General features: G+C 36.7%; 2 protein-coding genes across 3 annotated transcripts; one reads left to right on the forward strand and one right to left on the reverse strand.

Annotated features, from left to right (window-relative positions):
- Positions 1–1,246: 1,246 nt before the first annotated feature.
- On the reverse strand, positions 1,247–6,903 carry cysltr3 (cysteinyl leukotriene receptor 3). Its single transcript, XM_065279555.2, has 2 exons — positions 6,677–6,903; positions 1,247–4,396 (listed from the first exon to the last, which is right to left on the reverse strand). Exons 1-2 carry the CDS (start codon positions 6,681–6,683, stop codon positions 3,327–3,329), a joined length of 1,077 nt encoding a protein of 358 aa, XP_065135627.2. The 5' UTR covers positions 6,684–6,903; the 3' UTR covers positions 1,247–3,326.
- An 894-nt stretch (positions 6,904–7,797) lies between these two features.
- rbm5 (RNA binding motif protein 5) lies at positions 7,798–20,639 on the forward strand. 2 transcript variants are annotated; one of them, XM_065279558.2, is made up of 25 exons: positions 7,798–7,958; positions 9,627–9,661; positions 9,751–9,940; positions 10,026–10,181; positions 10,871–10,940; positions 11,503–11,576; positions 12,275–12,358; positions 12,695–12,755; positions 14,300–14,365; positions 14,459–14,619; positions 14,795–14,892; positions 14,995–15,082; positions 15,159–15,227; positions 15,311–15,380; positions 15,511–15,611; positions 16,144–16,270; positions 16,353–16,441; positions 16,524–16,691; positions 17,423–17,563; positions 17,656–17,724; positions 17,820–17,993; positions 19,293–19,367; positions 19,459–19,559; positions 19,691–19,820; positions 20,250–20,639. In XM_065279558.2, exons 2-25 carry the CDS (start codon positions 9,645–9,647, stop codon positions 20,373–20,375), a joined length of 2,505 nt encoding a protein of 834 aa, XP_065135630.2. In that variant the 5' UTR covers positions 7,798–7,958; positions 9,627–9,644; the 3' UTR covers positions 20,376–20,639. The 2 variants fall into 2 exon arrangements, with proteins under 2 accessions (XP_065135630.2, XP_065135631.2); XM_065279559.2 differs by having other exon boundaries at positions 9,757–9,940.
- The last annotated feature ends 271 nt before the right edge of the window (positions 20,640–20,910 follow it).

Genomic DNA, 20,910 nt, shown 5'->3' on the forward strand with positions numbered 1-20,910 from the left:
CCCTAAATTAGTTATGATGTTGTCACAATTCTAAAAACAAAGTTGTGACTGCTGCGTTAGCGCTATACGTCCATTAACAATCTCCAAACAATTAATTATTCCTCAAAATATGGTCTGTTTCACACACAGCTACTATAGGAGCTGCTCTTTGAAACAGCCAATCAGAGCAGACCTCAACATTATTATTCATGACCCTTTCAAATAAGGTAATAATAGACCATTTCATTATAAATGCAAATCCTTGGGTTGAAAATGGACATGTAAAACCATCACTAGATAATTGTTGCATTTAATAAAGTCACATACCTTTTATGTAGACATCAGAGAACAATGGAGACAATTTTATTTCAATGCATTTTTTGGCACCTTTAAAAGTGACTGCAAAAGACTTTGCTGGGTCATTCATTTTGGAAACCCTAGTTTTATTTATTTTTATAGGGCTCTGTTATAAGTTATAAGGGTTATAAGTATATACTGACAATTATACTACTAGTTATAGTAAAGATATTGGTTACCTTTACACTTTCAGAAAAATGGTCACAAGCTGTCATTGGGGCAGCGGTACCCTTTAAAAAGGTCAATTTATGTACAGATGTGTATATATTTGGTACCTTTGTAGTACTAAAATGAACTCTTTGGGGCAGTTCCCTGGACAGGGCTTATCTTAGTCCCAGACTAATGCATGTTCAAGTTGCCTTAATTTAAAAACACCATGTACTGATATTTGTTAACATATATCAGTGCCATTGTTTGTCGTAAAAAGGCACACCAGAATTGTTTTTTGTAATGTTTGTTTGTAAAATAATATAAGTAACCCTGTAAAAAGTGTACCACCCCAGTGATGGCTTATTTTATTCATTTATATTTACCATTTTAAAGTAAATAGGTTTTGGTCTAGGACTCAATCAGTTTAGTCTTAATCTAGGTCTGGAAATGGATCATGAAATGCCTGGTTTTGTCTCTAAGTGCAGCTTATAATCAAAATGATTTTTCTTACATTTTCCATTGATTAAACCCATTCTTAATACGAGTCGTCCAAAATCCTGTTTGGCATATTCAAAATTTGCATGCTTTCATTTGGTTTCACACCAAGTATAGGCATAAATTTTGCTGAAGATTTCAACACCTGCATTCTTTGGAAAAGAATAAACGTTGTTTATGTGACTCCTAATAAATGCCTGGTATTTGACTCAATTGGTCTTTATTTTCAGAAGAAGTAGAGAAACAGTCTTTTTTAAGTCTTGCCTTGGGCTTTTTAATTGGTTACACCTGGACATCAGCTTGTTAATGCAAATGTCAGCCAATCGGGTGGCAGAAACTGTTCACATAAGGCTGCAAAATCGCTTTGTTGTTCGTACAAAACATCAAAATGGGAAAGAGCTGTGAAGTTACTGTAGATTATGTGGTTTAACAACAAATCTCTATAGCATTAAAGGGGACATGCCACACGACTTTTATAAGATGTAAAAAGTGAAGTTTTAGCTCAAAATACCCCATAAATCAACTATAATAGCATGTTGAAATTGACTTTTTGTCGGTGTGAGCAAAAATGTTTCATTTTTAGGTGTTTTTTTAAGTGCAAATGCAAACACAGATCCCCATAATGGTCTCGTCCCCTTTAACAAATGTGCTCCTTCAGTAAATGCACAATGTTGTCAGTGTAAAGCCAAGCCTTTGGTATTGTTTCCAGGCATATGTTAAATCCATGCCATTAATAATTCAGACTTTCAAAGCTGAATGTAATTTTTTTCCCCAAAACCATTATGGCCAGGAATGCTTAAGTAGTAACTAGATATAAAAGTGCCTTGGTAATTGGATATTTCTTTTCTCTTTCCTGTTTGTTTGTACTTATCTTGAAGATCTTTTCCTGTTTCTTGGGATAAACTCATCTAAATAGAGCCCCAGACTAACACTGACTTTATTTAAAAACAGATATGAGGAAATGTAATAGGTCATCTATTATTGTGCGCATATTGAAATCATGCACAATATGCATACCATGCAGCTTAAGTTATTTTGAAGGTAGTCTACATTTGTACAAACTAATTCCATTGAGAGATTTGCATGTAAAATTTATACTGCGAGTCTAAATAAAAATGCATATTAGTGGTATTGTGCACAATTTCTGTCTGCATGCACCGTATACATTGCACAATGCATTGGATACTGTTTCCCATAATGCACTTTACTTGATTTTTTAGTGTGATAAAAATAGAAGTCAGACATTATTTCAACATCTCTCTTATGACTCATTATTTGATGTGACTGTAAAGAAAGGCATTTTTACATTAACTCAAAAATGCAAATAAACTAATATAACTGGATTCAATAAAAACGGAATGTAGTTACATCATGTGACAACAATAAACCATAACAGTATCAATTATTAATCATTGCACACTGCTTGCATGCTATATTATTATTATTATAAATATCAGTAGTATACAGTATACCAGAGAGCTAAGTAGTGATTCACAATAAACAGCCCATAACCCCAACTTGTTTAAACAATACAGAAGAAAAATAATTTGTCAGTGGTAATAAAATGGTTAAATTCATCCTGTAGAGACCTTCATAAATGCATAGACTTGGTAATTAATAATTATGCAATGAAAAAGTTTAAATAACATTCTTTAGTAACATAATGTTGACAATTCATACATTTGCATTTAAAATTCAGTCACAATTTTCTTATTCTATCTTGTCAACCCATTTTCATAAAATGCGTATAAATCGCACGCAGTTGAAAAGTTGTGCAATACATACACCAAATTCCAATTTTGCTTGCATGTGACACACCACTCCTTCCCTTTTACTTTGTGTCATTTTATTTATTGGTTTTTCATTTTTTAAACCATTCTCACTTGGGTTTGGGGTTAGATTTGGGATTTGCTTAGGGTGTCTAGGTTTCTTCATGTTTTGACTATTTTTAAACCATGGTCGCTTGGAGTTGGGGTTAGAATTGGGGTTTGGGTTAGGATGCGATGTAAAAAAAACAATATAACCCACTGCGTGCTATTTATACGCATTTCATGAGAATGGGCTGATATACAGCGTATCTAAAGTATAATCATGTACAATTACATTGTCTTCCTGTCTTTTATCAAACTGACTAGAGTTAAAGTTCCAGCAAATTTGTTTTGAATTTCCATTTGTCTTCTTCCTCCGTCTAGGAGATGCAATTGAGATCAAATCTAATTTGTGATTGCTTCCTAAGAGGACTGGTGATTGTTGTGGTGATGTATTATATAATGAGTAGTCAACTTTGTCAGTCATCAATGCTTTAAATCAAATTGACGCAGTTCAGATAGTTTTAAAGCGGCTGTTTACGAGCAAGGCGACTGGTAGTTTTTACGCCTCATACTGTCCCAGGTGTCAGAAATCTTCATTCGAAAAGACTGGTTGCTACTGTGGCGTAATGAACTGGCCGTTCCCCTATCTGATCCTCTACGAATGGTAGAACGAAAGGTCTCTCCTGCAAAGTAGTACAGCAAAGGATTGAAGCAACTGTTGGATGCTGCCGTGCAGAGCGAGATGACCAGAACTCTTAGCAGCATCTCAATGACCTCGCAGGATTTCCCTGACACCCTGGCATGAAGGTGAATCGTTCGGGCTACGTGATAAGGCAGGAAACACACCAGGAACGTGCACAGGACGACTGCGATCAAATACACCGTACGTTGCCGGGTGTTCCGCTTTCTATTGCCGATTTTACCTCCCAGGACGAGTTTGCACATGATGCAGCCATAGCAGGCTAGTATTGTAATAAAAGGAATCAAAAATCCGAAAAATATCCCCACGTAGTTCAAAATAAATATGCGCATCCAAGATTTGTCATTTCCAGGCTCAAAGCAGCGCCACTTTTCCTCACGCCATATAGTACTTGACATGAGAAAAGGTGACGACAAGCAGGAGACAAAAATCCAGATGCCCAAACATGCCAGGCTTGCCCGACGTACAGTGATCAGGGACTTGGCTTTGATGGGGTGAACTACGGCGATGTACCGTAGCACGCTTAGTCCCGTGAGAAACAGTACGCTGGTGTAGAGATTGAGGTAAAAGGAAAAGACGCACCAGCGACAAAGCCAGTCCGGGAAATCCCACTGGCAGCCTCTGAAGTAATAAACCAGACGGAAGGGCAATGTCAAGGAAAAGCCAGCATCGGAAATGGCCAGGTTAGTCATAAATACAGTGTTGGCCGTCTTCTTTGAAGTCAGACAGCAGAATACATACAAAGCTACACAGTTACTGATGACTCCAATGGGGAAAACGATGCTGTATGTGATGGTGTATGCCAAATATTTGAAGCTTTCGTTTTCATCGCACGTCGTCTTGTTAGGGTTCAGATGGCTGGTGACGTTGGACCATGATGGCGAAACTGAAGAGGGCAAAGGGGCTAAAAGCAAAAGGATTGACAAATTAAAAACTGTTCAGTGTGACGTCGTCAAGTCAACGCTCAACAATAGCTTACTAAAACCAGGAAAAGAGCCGTACTTTAATTTCTGCCATAACTTCCCCTTAATGCCCCTGAGGTTAAATATTTATGATGCCAAGGAGGTTTCATACAAGAGAAAGTCAGTCAAACCTAATGGGTAGTTGACTACACCTTATCTACAACTACTTCTATTTTTGTATGATCATCATACTGGTGATTATATTATGACAGGTGCATCTGGTCTCCAAAGTCAGTATTTTTTCTGCTTTTTTAAATGGTTATATTTTTAGTATTTGAATAATTTGGTATTCATTGTCATGGATCTGAATATGTTTCTGTGAAAAGTGTCTTATAGATGAAAATCATAATTTTCTGATGTCAGAAAGAATTAGTCGGTGTCAATTCTGTTACTGTCAACTCTGTTACCGTGTGTATGTATAATATTTTTCTTTGGAAGGTTTCTTATATAGATGAAAATCATGATTTTCTGTTGTCCAAACTAGTCAGTTTCAATTCTGTGTGTGTGTGTGTGTGTGTGTGTTTGTTACTACGGTCACCACTGTTCCTCTACCTTGGTAACAGAGTTGGACAGTAACATAATTTATAGTTATATTTTTTATTATTTTAATAATTTGGTATTCATTGTCATGGATCACAAGATGTTACAGGCCATAACAATGTGATATGTTTCTGTGAAAAGTATCTTGTAGATGAAAATCATAATTTTCTGATGTCAGAAATAATTAGTCAGTGTCAATTCTGTTACTGTCAACTCTGTTACCATGTGTGTGTGTAATATTTGTCTTTGAAAATTTTCTTATATAGATTAAAATCATAATTTCCTTTTGTCCAAACTAGTCAGTTTCAATTCTGTGTGTGTGTGTTTGTTACATACGGTCACCACTGTTCCTCTACCTTGGTAACAGAGTTGGACAGTCACAGAATTTATAGTTATATTTTTTATTATTTTAATAATTTGGTACTCGTTGTCATGGATCACAAGATGTTACAGGCCATAACAATATAATGTGTTTGTGAAAAGTGTCTTGTAGATGAAAATCATAATTTCCTGTTGTCAGAATTATTCGTTGTCAATTCTGTTATTGTCAACTCTGTTACCGTGTGTGTGTGTAATATTTTTCTTTGAAAAGTTTCTTATATAGATGAAAATTATGATTTCCTGTTGTCCAAACTAGTGTTTGTATGTGTGTGTGCAATTGTGTGTGTTAAATACGGTCACCACTGTTACTCTACCTTGTTAACAGAGTTGGACAGTAACATAATTTATAGTTAATTTTTTTATTATTTTAGTAATTTGGTACTTGTCATGTATCAAAATATGTATGCCATAACAGTATATTTTTTGTGAAAATATTGATTTCCTGTTTAGTCCGTGCCAATTCTGTGTGTGTGCGTGCTTAAGTGTGTATGTTACATGGTCGCCACTGTTACTCTACCTTGGTAACAGAGTTGACGGTAACAGATTTGACACTGACTCATATTATGTTCTGTACATCTTGTGATCAATGACAATGGGTACCAAATTATAGAGATTATTAAAATATAACCTTTTGAAAAAGCAGAAAAATAATGTACCTGCATTTATACACCCATACATGCGGTTTTAATCACTTCATATCCATCTGAAGTTCAAAATGCATTTAATATAAACTCATGCTATTAGGTTTTTTAAGAAAAAAATGAACCCTTACATTACAATTACTTTCATACACAAACATGAAATGTTGGTATATCTATGTTTTTGTTCATTACCCAAATGTCGTTATTTTATGAAGAACTATGCTGTTTTCATTACAACAATCCATGCAAAACGTATGCAAAAATATGTTTTCAGTCACTACTCTGAAACAATATTCAAATATTAGTTAAACATAGACAACTGACAACAAAACTATGGGTGAAACGTGTGCTGCATAATGTCTTATTATTGTTTAATAAATGGATAATCTACTATCATTGAAATATTAACTATGAGTTGATGCCCTTAAAGATGTAATGTATTTACAAAAACACTGCAGTCGTTTTTCACTGAAAAACTAACTGAACAAATCAATCAAGTATGCGCGTCTGAACACGCCACAAACCATAAACCGTAGTAATACCTAAGCTATCTTTATATTTTCTTTTACTTTAACCATAGTAATAGAGTACCATTATTTTAGTTGAAGAGTTTGTGCTCAATATGGCTCATAAGAGAACTATCGCTGTTGTTTTACTCACATGTCATTCTTGCTTTATTCTCATCCTCATCTTCTTCAGCGAACAGGAATCCGGTTCACGTGTGTCAAGTTTAACCATAAGGTAATCGAAAGTCAAAAGTTCCTCTTTACATTTTTCAAGTGTTTGGTTTTCTTATAATGGTCATAAACTGTGCAGCTTATTTGTTCAACTGTCTCATCTTAAATGACCCTGCGCGCTCCGGTGGCAGCTGTCATATGAGGATTGCAAAACGAATCACTCGTTTGAGGTGGCTCTTGTAAGTGATTCGTTTGAACCGATTCGCGGTTAATAAATAAATATTTTTATGTTTAAGCTATAAATAATGTCATAAATATTAGTATTTGTCTTGAAAATTGATTTTATAATAAAGGTAATAAAAAATAAGGGTAATTATTAAGTCACTCGTCTCGTTCAACAGGTTTATTGAAATGAATGAACTGATTCGAAACAGTGAAAGATTAATTCGAGAGAAACCACTCCCGTGGTTCCCCCTGAAATTCTTATTGTTAAACAGTAAATATTGTTGTTAATGTTGACTTTTGAAAATGAAATGTTTTATATAACAACTTTATCCATATGATCTTTTAGCTATAATTTTAATAAGTATGCCCTAACAAGATCTAACGTTGTTTCCCCTTAAATTCTTATTGTTAAACAGTAAATATTGTTGTTAATGTTGACTGAAAATTTAAAAAACTGGAAGGTTTTTAAACTATTTATATATTTAACAATTGTATTTGATCTTTTAGCTATAATTTTAATAAGTACGTCCTAACAAGGGTACACTTCTGTTTTAGGTTCAGTCTAAAATTTACATAAACCTTGAAACACCTTTTGAACATTGGAGGGTTAAATTGTCACATGTTTTTTTTTTAATCATGGTATAAATCATGGAGGGTTAAACTTAATTACTAGTTTTGACAGAAACTACGCCCCTGTACGTTAGATGTTTATTTTCTTTGGAAACCTGTCAAAGAGAAAAAAGAGCAAATTGATACTAACGTACTGTCTAGTCTACTGTCACACATGCAAATTTGGATTTAAGGAACCAAGGAAACGTCTAAAATAAACTACATTACCCACAATGCAACAGTCCAATCTGTCATCATATCGCCAGGCATTCTGGGAAGGAGAAGCCGTAGACCATTTTAGCTGCCGATGACATCGAATGAGTCGTCGACGGATAAAGTCAGATTTTTGCACAGAAGGGATCGGTTTTCTGTCGTAACATTTCTCAGACTTTGAGAAACGTTTGTTTCAACGTTTAGTTGAAATATATCTGGTAAGTTATCGATGTTTCGGATAGTATTTGGATGTTTGTCACCTTTTCAGACGACAACCCGACGGCAGTCTCCATTTTGATGTGTACCTTGTTCTTCTACCATTAACGTTACATAAACGGAGTCCACAGAGTACCCATTGGCGTACTATGTAAATATCACTGTGCATGTGCATGTTAATCAAATAGTAAGGTGGTATATATGACTTTACAATGGTATAATAATCCGATACCGTCGTTGTACCATGATACCACCACAGTAAGTTACTTTTACTTTTTATGTAATGCATGATCGTTATTGTTGCAGCTCGTTGTTAAACTTAGTATGTAACGACATGCCATTTACCACGTTATGTAATGAGTAATAGATGTAATTTAAGTAGACAAATCTGTGTAGGTTACGAACAGTTGTAACCAAAAAAGTTATGCAGCAGAAATGTTACATAATGCAAGTTATTGCAACAACGACGCTGTCTGTCTATCAAGCTAACCGATTAAATTACACCGATAATGCATAAATGCCCGGTTTATCGGCCTGCTCGATATATTCGTCCATGAATGGATCTTTACAATAGTGAGATAGCACACCAATGTCTTTCACTGTAAACAGGATCCCTGGGCTTATGGAATTTCTAGAATATCATGGAATTTTTTAAGGTCTTTTCCAGACAAGAGATAGAGTCGGGGATTTTTATATTATTTTAAGTCTTGTAATATCAGGGATTTTGGTTTGTTTTAAATATTTGCTTTAAATTTTAGTTCTCATTTATCAAAATGTAATCCGCTTGTTAACTTGTGATATAAGAAATACCATTTCCGTTTCCAAGTCTGCGCTGACCACAATTTAAACTGATATTTATTATGTTTACTCATTTTACGCATTTAAGCTTTATTTTATAAACTAAGGATGTACACTACATTATCCAGGCTCTCGGCGTCCCGGACATAGGTCATGGAAATTCACCTTGATAGTTTGTGAAAGTCAGGAAATTTGACTTTGAGTGGGAACCCTGTGTAAATAAATACAATGTTGTTGAATTTAAAGGGGACATACCATGAAAATCTGACTTTTTCCATGTTTAAGTGCTATAATTGGGTCCCCAGTGCTTTTATCAACCTAGAAAATGTGAATAAGATCAACCCAGTAACTAAGTTTTGGTAAACCAATCTCCAGATGCATGTGAAAAATAGGTCATTTGAAATTTGGCTTCCCTGGTGATGTCAGAAGGGGATAATTCCGCCCCTTAATCTGCACTATCTAACCACGGCACTGCCATTAAGTTTTTGCACACGCATACAAAGTGAACATTTTAACTTGCTATAATAAATTCACATAAACTTCACATATGTACTTTGGGGACTCCAAAGATTTATTTGCCGTCTTGGAAAAAAGTCCCATTTAACTCACTGTATTACTGCCAAATTAAGTATTGGCTTTAAATGTTTTATAAGTTATAGAAGTTCCTACTACCAAATGTGTGACATTAAAATTTATTTACATTTATGCATTTGGCACACATTTTTATCCGAAGTGCTGGGAGTTAAACCCATGACCTTAATTTGTAGAAGTACAATGTAGATCAAGTCCAGATGTTGACAACTGGACGCATGTATAGTTGAATAAATTGGCTCCATCTTCATAATGTGCTGATAGTGTTCTCTGTTTTTAAGGGGGATTGAGAAACTAGAATGGGTGCAGATAAACGGTAAGTGTTTGATTTTATATATTCAGGTATGTAATCTGTCAACCGTATCAAAAAATTTGGGATTAAGGAAGAATTGTCGTTTTTATAAGGGTCAGCCGTACAGAGCGTAGCGGCAGGTATGGCTCGGAGCAATCCCGTGACGATGACCGCAGAGACCGCCGTGATCGAGACGATCGAGGATACGATTCGCATCGCTGGAGTGACGATCGCCGTAGCGATCGTTATGATGGTGAAAGAAGTGATAGAAGTGATCGATATTGGAGCAGGGACAGTCCAGAGGTAAGGACTGCTTTATGTGTTCATTTGTTATATGACATTTTGACAGAATGGTGCTAACTTTACTTAATTCGCGACTGTTTAATAGCGAGGGAGGAAACGTCGCAGCAGCGATGGATCTGATGATGGACATCACTCTGATGGTGATTACTCTGAGCATGATTACAGAGGAGACCCAGCTGATGAGAAGGAGAGCAAAACCATCATGCTCCGAGGTCTGCCCATGAATACAGCAGAGGCAGATGTAAGTTTTCTGGCTTTGGCCCATAACCTCAAACTCTACATTTCCTCATATTAGGGTTCATATGCCCCAGAATGCTTTGATGTTGTTATAAATTGTATAATTTAGTAGTGCTGCACCAATCATGATTTTTCATGATCTAATGCTTTTTGCAAGCAAATGAGCAGATATCGATTTTCACATTTTTTAAAAGATTTAAATTTATGGCTGGTTAATCGTTGCATTTACTATAATTTAGGCATTTGATTTTACATCAGGTTTACAGAACTAATCCTTGTCAATTTCCATGAATTTAATTTCTTTAAATTAGAAATGCATGGGGCCAATAATCCGTATCGGACGATAAAAGCCATTTTTCTATCAATTTTACTAGTTTGGTGTTCAGTATTAATTGTCATTATGTGACAATTTAATCTTCAGAATTTTGTTAATTAATGCAAGTTAATAAACAACCAAACTATCGGTATCTGCAGAGATCACTCCAACTAATCGGTACCGATATCTGTGGAAAAAATAAATATCGGTGCATTTCTACTTTAAATCCTTACAAACATCAGTTGTGGCCCAGTTAAAAACTTTCAGACGGTCTTCATTAGGTCAGCTGACCACTGGTGAAATTGTTTGTGTGTCATGCGCAGAAAGAAACTAAATATTTTGTATTTTTACATTTACTATCTTAATTAAATCCGCAGATTCGAACAGCAATCGAGCAGCTGGACGGACCAAAGCCGATGGATGTGCGGCTGATGAAAAAGAGGACAGGTGAGGCTTATGTACCACGGTTCTTTCCTACCCCAAACAAACCTGTGTCCACTGGGCCAACCTGCTTCCGCTCAAACTCCTTTTGCCATAGCAACGTTACCAGAGCTAGGGTAGTTTCACGAGTACAGAAAAAATGTTTAATTTTGTTGTCATTTAGATCTGAGGTAAGTTTTTGTGTGGCTCAAAAGTGACTTGTGTATTTATACGCCAGTTAGTGTTACGTGTTGCTAACCATGCAACTTCCTCAACCTTAAATAAGAGCAAGCATATAAAAGGTCTTCTAAGTACTATCCTGTTTAAATACTTTGATCCGGTTGTTTTTATGACTGTTTGTTTAATTTTTAATTTGTGGTACGATCTACTCTGTCAACCTAAGACCAGTACCTAGATAAGATTAGGATTTGTTGCTATGGTAAAAGTTCCCAGGCAACCCCTACTACATCTCTTTGGCCTCTCTGGGCCAAGGGGGTCACGAAGCAGTTTGTGACAGAGTTTGAATGTTGTACCACTGAACCATATAAACTAACACACCTCCCGTCTGTATATCTGAATGCCTCTCTAGGTATAAGCCGAGGTTTCGCCTTCGTGGAGTTTTATCACTTGCAAGATGCTACCCGATGGATGGAGACCAATCAGGTTGCTTCCTAATCACAAAGTCTAGCTTTTGCTCTGGGGAATATTGCAAAATAGTAAAAGAAAAAAAGTTGCTGCCCCAGCAGACTATATGGACAATATTGGACCAGAGCCCCTGATTTTTGAAGGCAAGGTGTGACCAAAACATCGAGCAATTTGATGGAGTTCCTTTATGGCTTTAAGTCACTTTAAACTTTACAGAGCTCTGTTTGTTTGCACGGGTTAAAAACGTGATTCCAGTCTCTGTATTTAAGAGGGAATGACTGGGTTTTAAGTGACAAAAAATTGTGACAATGCTTGATGTGTAAACAAGTAGTGCTAATAGGTTTGGGCAAGATGTTTAAAGCTAAGTGTTAGCATTTCTTGTGCTATATTTACCTGATCTGAGCCTTGAATTATTAGCTTTTAAAAGTAAAAGAAAATGCGCAGAGAAACTTTTATTATGCCTCCTCTTGAAGGCCTCGAAGCCCCCACCCACCACATTAGACAAGGACTGCTTTTTTACACTCTGTTCCGGCCCCATCCGGACACTCGGGTCCCAAACACCACAAACACACACCGTCTTACACACTCCTCATATGCGTTAAACGCTCCTGGGCGATCCTCACCCCAAACCTTGGTGGCTTATGTGGTTATTCTTGGGCTGAGATCAAAACATTCACAGAAAAAGAAATAACCAAGAACCTTTCTTGTTCTTCCAGAAACTGCTGGTCATTCAAGGCAAGACCGTTGCAATGCACTACAGCAACAACCGTCACAAGTTTGAGGACTGGCTCTGCAATTCGGTAAGTTACATGCGCCAATGCTCGAAGATGTATTGGACTTCTCTACATTATGTAACTACTGCAAAACATAAATCCCAAGCTGCTAAAATTTTTGCCAGATCTTTCCTATTCATATTTGCTTTGGAAAAGTGAGCTACAGACGTTACTGACATAACTCCAACATAGCTTAATAGTAGTGCCATAGTTTTTTTTTTTTAGACATTTACGTCTTTAATTTTTCAAATTGTCCTCTTTATGTTTGCATTTTGGTAAGTTCTCAAGCCACTTTAGTGTAATTGTAACCTGGTGCACCATAGTAGAGGTGTGAATTAAAACCCTATGACCGGTTGCTTACAGTGTGGCCTATACAATTTTCGGAGGAGACTGAAGTGCTTCAGGTGTGGCGCCGCTAAAGCGGGTAAGTAGCTCTACAATCTGGAAGCCGCTGTCTGCACCCATCTTGATGATCCAGTCCAACACCATCATGTGCAAGGATTTTTTTTTTAAATAATAACATAGGGGGCAGTGCTGTACAGTTTTATATTCAAGTCTGTGTAAAGTCTGATATTAAAGGATTATTCTCACTTTCATAAATCAAACCCCTTGGTTGCTACAGAGTATCATTGAGCCACCATTTTAGCCCCTTCCCAAATAATCTGAACACAGAAATGTGAAAACTGTTTAACGGCGTAACTCCAAAATTCAGTACTACGTAGTACAGTCTTTGTAATGTGTTTTAGCAATATATATTTATAATGCTTTTAGAAACCTTTCTCTGAAATATCTTCACATGGGCTTAATAATACGGTAATCATTTTTTGAGGTGTCTGTTGTTAATCAGTGATCCTTTATAGTAAAATATTCTAGATTTGGGAGTTGGAACTATTAATATTAAAAATGTTTAGCAGATAAACCAAATAAAGGTTGTTTTGCGGATTAGGGATAGGCCGATATATTGCGGTCACCGATATATCGGGCCGATATTTGGCTTTTGTTATCGGCATCTTTCTGTTCCTTAAATTAGTTGTTCGTAATAAAAACACTCGGACTTATTATTATAATAATAATAATAATTATTATTTTTATTTATTTATTTATTTATATTCACTTTTTAACTTGACATAAAAGTGAGTACCTTTTTTTGTCTACGTGTTTTGCTGCCAAGCTACATGCTTTCGAGCACATGTTAAAAATAAAGCAACTGATATTTTTAATTTTTATATGCTTTTTACATAAATACATACAAGCAAAAAATAAAGAACATAAAAAAATTTATATAAATAATATCCTATACATTGAAGTTAAAAAGTAAAACAGCCGGTTACTGGGTGAAGTTGCAAGAGAAAGCTACACAAAAACGTATTTCATTTACAATATTTTTCAAGTACTCCTCGCTAACATTTTTCATGATTTTTACAAAAGTTTAATGCCTCCCAGAAAATGCTATTTTTTTAAATATCTAAACATACAATATATTAAATGAAAGAACAGACCCTCTGCTTTCAAAAAAAAAACAAAAACATTATATCCTACCTTTATCAGTTGTCTATCACCCCTAAAATATGGGTAGCTTTCTTCAAAAACACCAAATTTTGAACAAAAAGCTGAGATAATTCCATTTTTAAAGGACCTTTGATTAAGATCAGATTCGGAACGATCCTCAAAACATAGGGCCCTAGGGCGATACTTCGGGTTTAAGTTGCCGAAGTCACCTGGTGGATAATAGCGGAACTGCAGATTGACAAGATAAATCTGCAATGGCGGGGAAAGAGTTGAGATATGTTCATAAATATTTTTCCACAATAAATGTTTATTTAGTTTCACAAATCTTCTGTAAATTGCTATAAAGGCTTCAGTCACACCCATATCGATTGATCACTTTTGCAGATCATCGTTTTTGACTCATATCAGATAAGTTTCTGTACAGAAATTCAGTGTTTTGTTCTCCATGTTTCCCATCAGATTCAGAGTCCAGTAACGCCACAGGTACTACAGACGCCCAACCCAGTGGTGATTACTATGGTGACAGTAAGGAAGTTTTACTTTTAAATGTGGAAATTGTGATTAATTTAAATATATAATCAATAGTACTTGGCATTAATGTCGAAATTGTATTAACAGCCATTATCTTGAGAAACATCGCACCTCATTCGACTGTTGAAGCCATACTGACCGCACTTGCACCTTACGCCAACCTCTCACCTGGCAATATCCGCCTTATTAAAGACAAACAGACCGGACAGAACAGAGGTTTTGCCTTCGTCCAGCTGGCTTCACCTTTGGTACCTATTATCTGTTTTCTATTTTATCCTTCCTTAATCTATAAATCTCTTTTTATGTAAACATCCTTTTAAACAGATATCATTGACCAAAGTAACATTTATTTAAAGCATGCATGTTGTACCTCTTTTGTTTGTGTTGAGCACATACTATAATAACATTTATGTGGTTTTGCAGGAAGCGTCTCAGCTTTTAACCATCCTGCAGGGCTTGCAGCCTCCTCTTAAGCTGGATGGCAAGACCATCGGGGTCGACTACGCCAAAAGCGCCCGCAAGTATGTGCATACTATTCGTTTGTGACCTTGTGATGATTTTATGAAACATTAGCTGTCTTTAATATTATTCAGCTTGATTAATAATTAAGTATGTGTTTTTAGGGACTTGTTATTGCCAGATGGGAACCGCGTCAGTGCCTTTTCGGTTGCCAGCACGGCTATTGCAGCTGCTCAGTGGTCCTCTAGTCAGGTACAAAACGCTTTAAATTACCATTAAAACATCAAAGAATAAAATATAAATAGCTAACCACATTTTTATTTTACAGCCCCAGCAAAGTGTTGACCCTGCATCAGAATACAGCTACCTGCAAGAGGGATACGTACCTTTTTCACAGGTCTGCAGATTAACGTTATTAAATATAATATAAATAGTTTGGGGTTGCTCATATGAACTAATTATTTCTGATATGATGTTTAGGAGTATCAGGCATACTACCAGCAGCAAGCTGGAGTTGTGGATCCTTCCCTGGGTAACGGCATACTTGGAGGTAATCCTCTCCTTGCCATTCATTGGAGAATTTTACCTGGGTTTTTTGATTATTTTGCCAACTTTGGCCATCCAGAAATTATATATCAGGGTTTTGGGTCACTCATAAAGATTTGTATGTTTATTTCCAGCTGCTCCTGGAGTAAAAGTTCTTCCAACCGCTGCTGGAGTCGTGATCTCTCAGGGCGCTCAGGTTTATCAACCTCATATCATCAGCCAACCAGCTACTCAGGTGAAACTTCACACTCCTTGTATTTAACTTGTATTATAATGTGTTCCTGTATAGCTTAGTGGAAGGGCATTGCATTAGCAGCGCAAAAGGTTGTGCGTTCGAACCATGGAAACACGCATAATGATTAAATGTATAACTTGTAATAAACTAGATTTATACTTCTGCGTGGATTGTACTCCATAGCCTACGCATAGACGAGTACCCTATGACGTGCACCTCTCCAAAAATGTAACAAAATGTCGGATCTACGTGTACCACGAGCACTGTGATTTGGTTTGCTATAAAAAAAAACTGCATCACATTTCCTCCTACACATTTCCCCTTGCAGCGGTAAAAATTTAAAACGTAAAAGCCTCTTCTTCGGCTTTTACGTTTTTACTGTAACATGCCCATCGACGTTGCCTACTAGAGATCTACATGTGTACTTATACACATCGATGCAAACAATGATGCAGAAGTATAAATCGCACTTAAGTCGCAATGGATAAATGCATCTGCCAAATGTCTAAAAAAAAATCTCTTTCATTGTCAGGCATTGCAGGCTGTGCAGATTGAAGGCAAAGCTCAACCAATCACAGCTGCTGCCACCATCTCCGCCCCTGCGGCCTCGTTAGTCGCTGCAACGGCCGCCACAGCTACCTCTCAGGAAAACCAAGCCAGTAAGAACCCATCACTTAAAACATTAAAACATCCAATCATAAAACAATCGTTTTAATTGTCTTTCCGATTCTTTTTTTCCAGTCCCAGACACATCATCTTACCAGTACGATGAATCTTCTGGATATTACTATGACCCCAGTACCGGCCTTTATTATGACCCAAACACGCATGTATGTTATGCTCTTGTTTGAATGTTACTTGTCTGGGTGTGTTAAGTCTAAATGCTGTTGTTGTTGTTGTTGTTGTCTGTAGTATTACTACAACTCTCAGACGCAGCAGTATCTGTACTGGGACAGTGAGAAACAGACGTATGTGGCTGCCGGGGACAACCAATCGCAAAGCGCAGCTGGATCCTCCACTACTCCATCGAAAGAAGGCAAAGAAAAAAAAGACAAACCCAAGAGCAAAACCGCCCAGCAGGTAATATTAATATTGAATAGTAAATATGGTGTTATTTGCAGATGTAAATGAACTATTTTAAATTTATGTAATACTCATGAATTTTCATTGTCCCTATTAAATAAACAAACATAATGGTCTCATACACGCCGCAAACTTTCAGGTGTGCCAACCACATTTAAATGCAAGACTCACTTCTAAAAATGTGATGATTGACGCCATAGCAATGTCCTGCATGGTTATCATTTACAGCTATGACCAAATTATTTTATATATTATTTTTATATATTATTTTTTGTACTTGCATACCGTTGTGGCGCTTAACCATTTATGGCTTTTGGCTTTATGGTGTTATTAAAGTGAAGGACTGGTCCCAATATTTAGATTTAGTTCGTTTTTTTTCTGCAAGATCTGGCAACACTAGTAAGCAGTCGCTCGTGCCTCTTTCATTTTCTGAACTGCGCAAACAGAAGCATTTTTTCCCTTGTAGGCTTTTCTTTTTTCAGACCTGTCATTTCCATAATCCACATTTAAATATTTGGTTATGTACACACTGTGAGAGTTTCTGTAAATGCACTTGTCACTACCTGCATTTTGCAAGAGTTAATTTGGTTGCAGAACAATTTCACTTGAGACTGAAAAGTTAAATGGTTAAGGACCGTTTTCTTAAACCTTTTCCCCCAAAAAAGATGAAAAAATAGGTGTGCATATAATGTCTTTAAGCATGTGCTGTTTCTGTCTCCGTGTATCAGATTGCAAAGGACATGGAGCGTTGGGCCAAGAGTCTGAACAAACAGAAGGAAAACTTCAAGAGCAGCTTTCAGCCCATCAGTCAAGAGGAAAGGAGAGAGGCTGCCGCCGCAGATGCCGGTTTTACTCTCTTTGAGAAAAAGGTATTAGTTGATGTGCATCACATTTCCTGTTGAACTAAATATAAAAGATATTTTGTGCATAATTAATTTCTTAATTGTTTTTTCCCGTGCAGACGGGTGCGCTGGAAAGGTTTATGACAGAAGCAACTAAAGCCATGGAAGATGACAACTCCTTTTCAAAGGTCAGGAACAGAAATTACAACCTATTATAGATGGAGATGTGCTAATGCAATCTCAAGTTAGGTTAGGGTTACTAATACGACTCCTGCTGTTACAGGTGGGGTTGGTGGCAGCGTACAGCGGTGACAGTGAGCCGGAGGAAGTTGCAGACGGGGACGATATGGAGGATAAATTAACCGACTGGAAGAAGATGGCGTGTCTGTTGTGCAGGAGACAGTTCCCCAATAAAGAAGCTCTTCTACGCCACCAACAGCTCTCAGACCTGCACAAGGTAATTGTCTTACTACACTGCTATAAAGGCTTACTTTTGAAAGATCTTGGCTGTGTCCAAAGTAGCCCCCCTACATTAGTTCACTAATACAGTCCACTTAAATTGGTTAAATTTGGACACTTACAGTGCATTCACACGGGGAAAAGCGTTAAAGCTTGACGGAAGGCTGATCTGAAACATGGCCAACAGCCAATCACAGTGGCCGCAACACATCCTCCGGTCTTTCATAAATGTAATTGGCTGACTGGTGCTAGGTTATTTGCAAAAGGCAATCTGATTGGCGCTTGAAATGTTGAGAAATGATTAAACTTCTGCCGGCAATGACAAGACATTGACGGATCCATAATTCAGTTCAGCAATGCATGATGTCACTTATTAAAAGTAAATGAGAAGCGTTGCTGCTTTCGCCCCGTGTGAATGTATCACAAGCTTCGGAAGCAATACACGAGTGCCATCTTGTGTTGGGGTATCGGCTAGCTGTTGAGTGTATATATCACTTGTACACTTAATATTGCAGTGCATTATGGGATTGTATACGTGCACTAGATCTGTCATGATTATGAAATTTGTCTGACTGTTAATCGCCTAATAAATTGTGATGATTATGACAATTAATTGTCTGTTTTATTGCTTTGACATTTAATTCTCATTTTTTTTTTATTTGTTGTTGATTGTTGTGATTATTTGAATTAAAGGCTTTAATTTAAAGGTTTAGTTTAATTAAAATTAAAGGTTTACCTGGCAGTAAATATTAATATACATAACACATATTTAAAAGTAATAATTTAATGAATATATCTTTCAAAAACAGAAAATTCTTCATAAGAAATAAACACAATAAAGTGTCAAAATGCAATAAAAATAAACTGACTACATCAGAACAGTTTTACCTGGCAGTTAAAAAGCTTTGCCGCATTTCTTTAAATGCTGTTTTTTCCACTGAATTTAATGCCTTTATATGCAATTTATTGAGTTACACTATCAGTTAAGGAGCGCCATCTGATACGGTTGCATTTATACATGCGCTGCAGCCCCCCCTTGTGGTTTTTTAAGAAATGTGCAATCATTGCGGTGATCTGAAATCATTGCGATAAGGTAAACAATCACGATGAGACAATTATTTAATCATTGTGACAGCCCTAACATGCACTATAATTTTGGACACCACTACAAAATGGTGGTCCACAATTTAAGGAAGGTATAGGGAGCTATTTCGGACATATTCCTCGAAGACTACTTTGACCTATTACCCAGCACAGACATTTCCACAGGTTTATAAAATAAATGTTTATTTTTCAGCAAAACCTGGAGGTCATGAGAAGATCCAAACTGAGTGAAGCTGAGCTGGAGGAGTTGGAGAGGAAGGAAACCGAAGTATGTGAAGTTTCATCTGTCGGTCTATTCAAGCTTATTTTAATAAAGTTTAAGTTTGTGATACTATTGTGCATTTTTTGCCTCATAACAGATGAAGTACAGAGACCGAGCAGCCGAGAGGAGAGAGAAGTACGGCATTCCTGAACCGCCTGCTCCCAAGAAGAGGAAATTCACCCAACCTGCACCAGTAGTGTAAGTTCATCTGTTTGTTTTAATGCAGTGAGATGTAAGTTTTTATAATATATTTATTATAATCTTTATAATGATGCACAACACGTTATGATTGACGTAAACATAACTGGCTACAATTTTGTATCTTGCAGAAATTATGAACAGCCCACTAAAGATGGACTGAACAGCGACAACATAGGAAATAAAATGCTTCAGGCTATGGGCTGGAAGGAAGGCAAAGGTCTGGGAAGGAACCAGCAAGGCATTACAACACCCATCGAGGTACGACACGTATCTTTTATGTCACCTGGGTCACATATTAATGTCAATAGATGTACTGTATTTATTTAAGGTAACATTAAAAGTATCTGTCTTGTATGAGTAGCATAAAAATATTTGCATTGCGGGTGGTGTCTAGTAAAATATTAAAAACGCACCACTGGGTCCAAAAATAAACTCTGCTAGCACTAAATGAAAAGTAAATATTGGCACTGTAGTCAACTGCTAACTACTACTCGCTATTTTCTCTTCTATCCGGAGGGTTCATAGATGATTCCTATTGAACATTTGGCATCCGCACAAAAACAATTTAAATGTCGCCAAAATATTTATCGCTAACGATGACTATTGGCAGTTGTGGCCTAACGTTGTAAACGCGCCAACAACGAAACTAAGAGATGTTAACCGGTATTGTTGTCTTTCTGTTCGCAGGCCCAGTTAAGAACGAAAGGAGCTGGTTTGGGCACTAAAGGGAGCAGCTACAATCTCACTGCTTCAGACACCTACAAAGATGCCGTACGAAAAGCTATGTTTGCACGCTTTACAGAGATTGAATGAAGAGATCGGCATATTTGTATGAAAAAAAGACGAGTCTGGATTCTCCGGTCCTCCACCCTGGAGGAGTGTCAGCTATTTATTTTTGGAAGTGTCTGTTGATGAAAATATGTGATTAGAAGAATGTGTACATATGTACAAAGCCCTCAAGCAATGTGAAGAACCGTTTTGATTTCGATTATTTGCTTTTTCAAATTTGCTCTCTGTAAAGTTGATATAAAATGATCTCATTTTTGTACATAAGATAATAAATGAGATAATAATCTTTATTGAAGTCTAGCGCTTTTATTTCATGTTTCGCCACACCAGACATACTTGAATTTAATACCCAGTAATACTGATATTTCTACAGATTTTTTTTACAGTGCAATATAAAGTGTTAATTTCCTGTGTAAAAAAAAAACCAATTTATGTATTTTATAACCCAACTCTTCTCCATTAAAGCGCAACAAGGTGACGCCCCTTTTTTTATTGTTTTCCTGTAGGCGGTTTGTCAAAAATTCAGAAAATTGTCATTTACCTGGGAAGTAGAGGGCTG

The sequence above is a fragment of the Paramisgurnus dabryanus genome, chromosome 7 (assembly GCF_030506205.2).
Source record: "Paramisgurnus dabryanus chromosome 7, PD_genome_1.1, whole genome shotgun sequence".
Lineage (NCBI taxonomy): Eukaryota > Metazoa > Chordata > Actinopteri > Cypriniformes > Cobitidae > Paramisgurnus > Paramisgurnus dabryanus.

Excerpts from the sequence above, each read along its gene's own strand:
- rbm5 (XM_065279558.2), top strand. Across the intron at positions 14,893-14,994 it reads TACGCCAAAAGCGCCCGCAA|GGACTTGTTATTGCCAGATG; the intron begins GTATGTGCATAC and ends ATGTGTTTTTAG. Across the intron at positions 15,381-15,510 it reads GGGTAACGGCATACTTGGAG|CTGCTCCTGGAGTAAAAGTT; the intron begins GTAATCCTCTCC and ends GTTTATTTCCAG.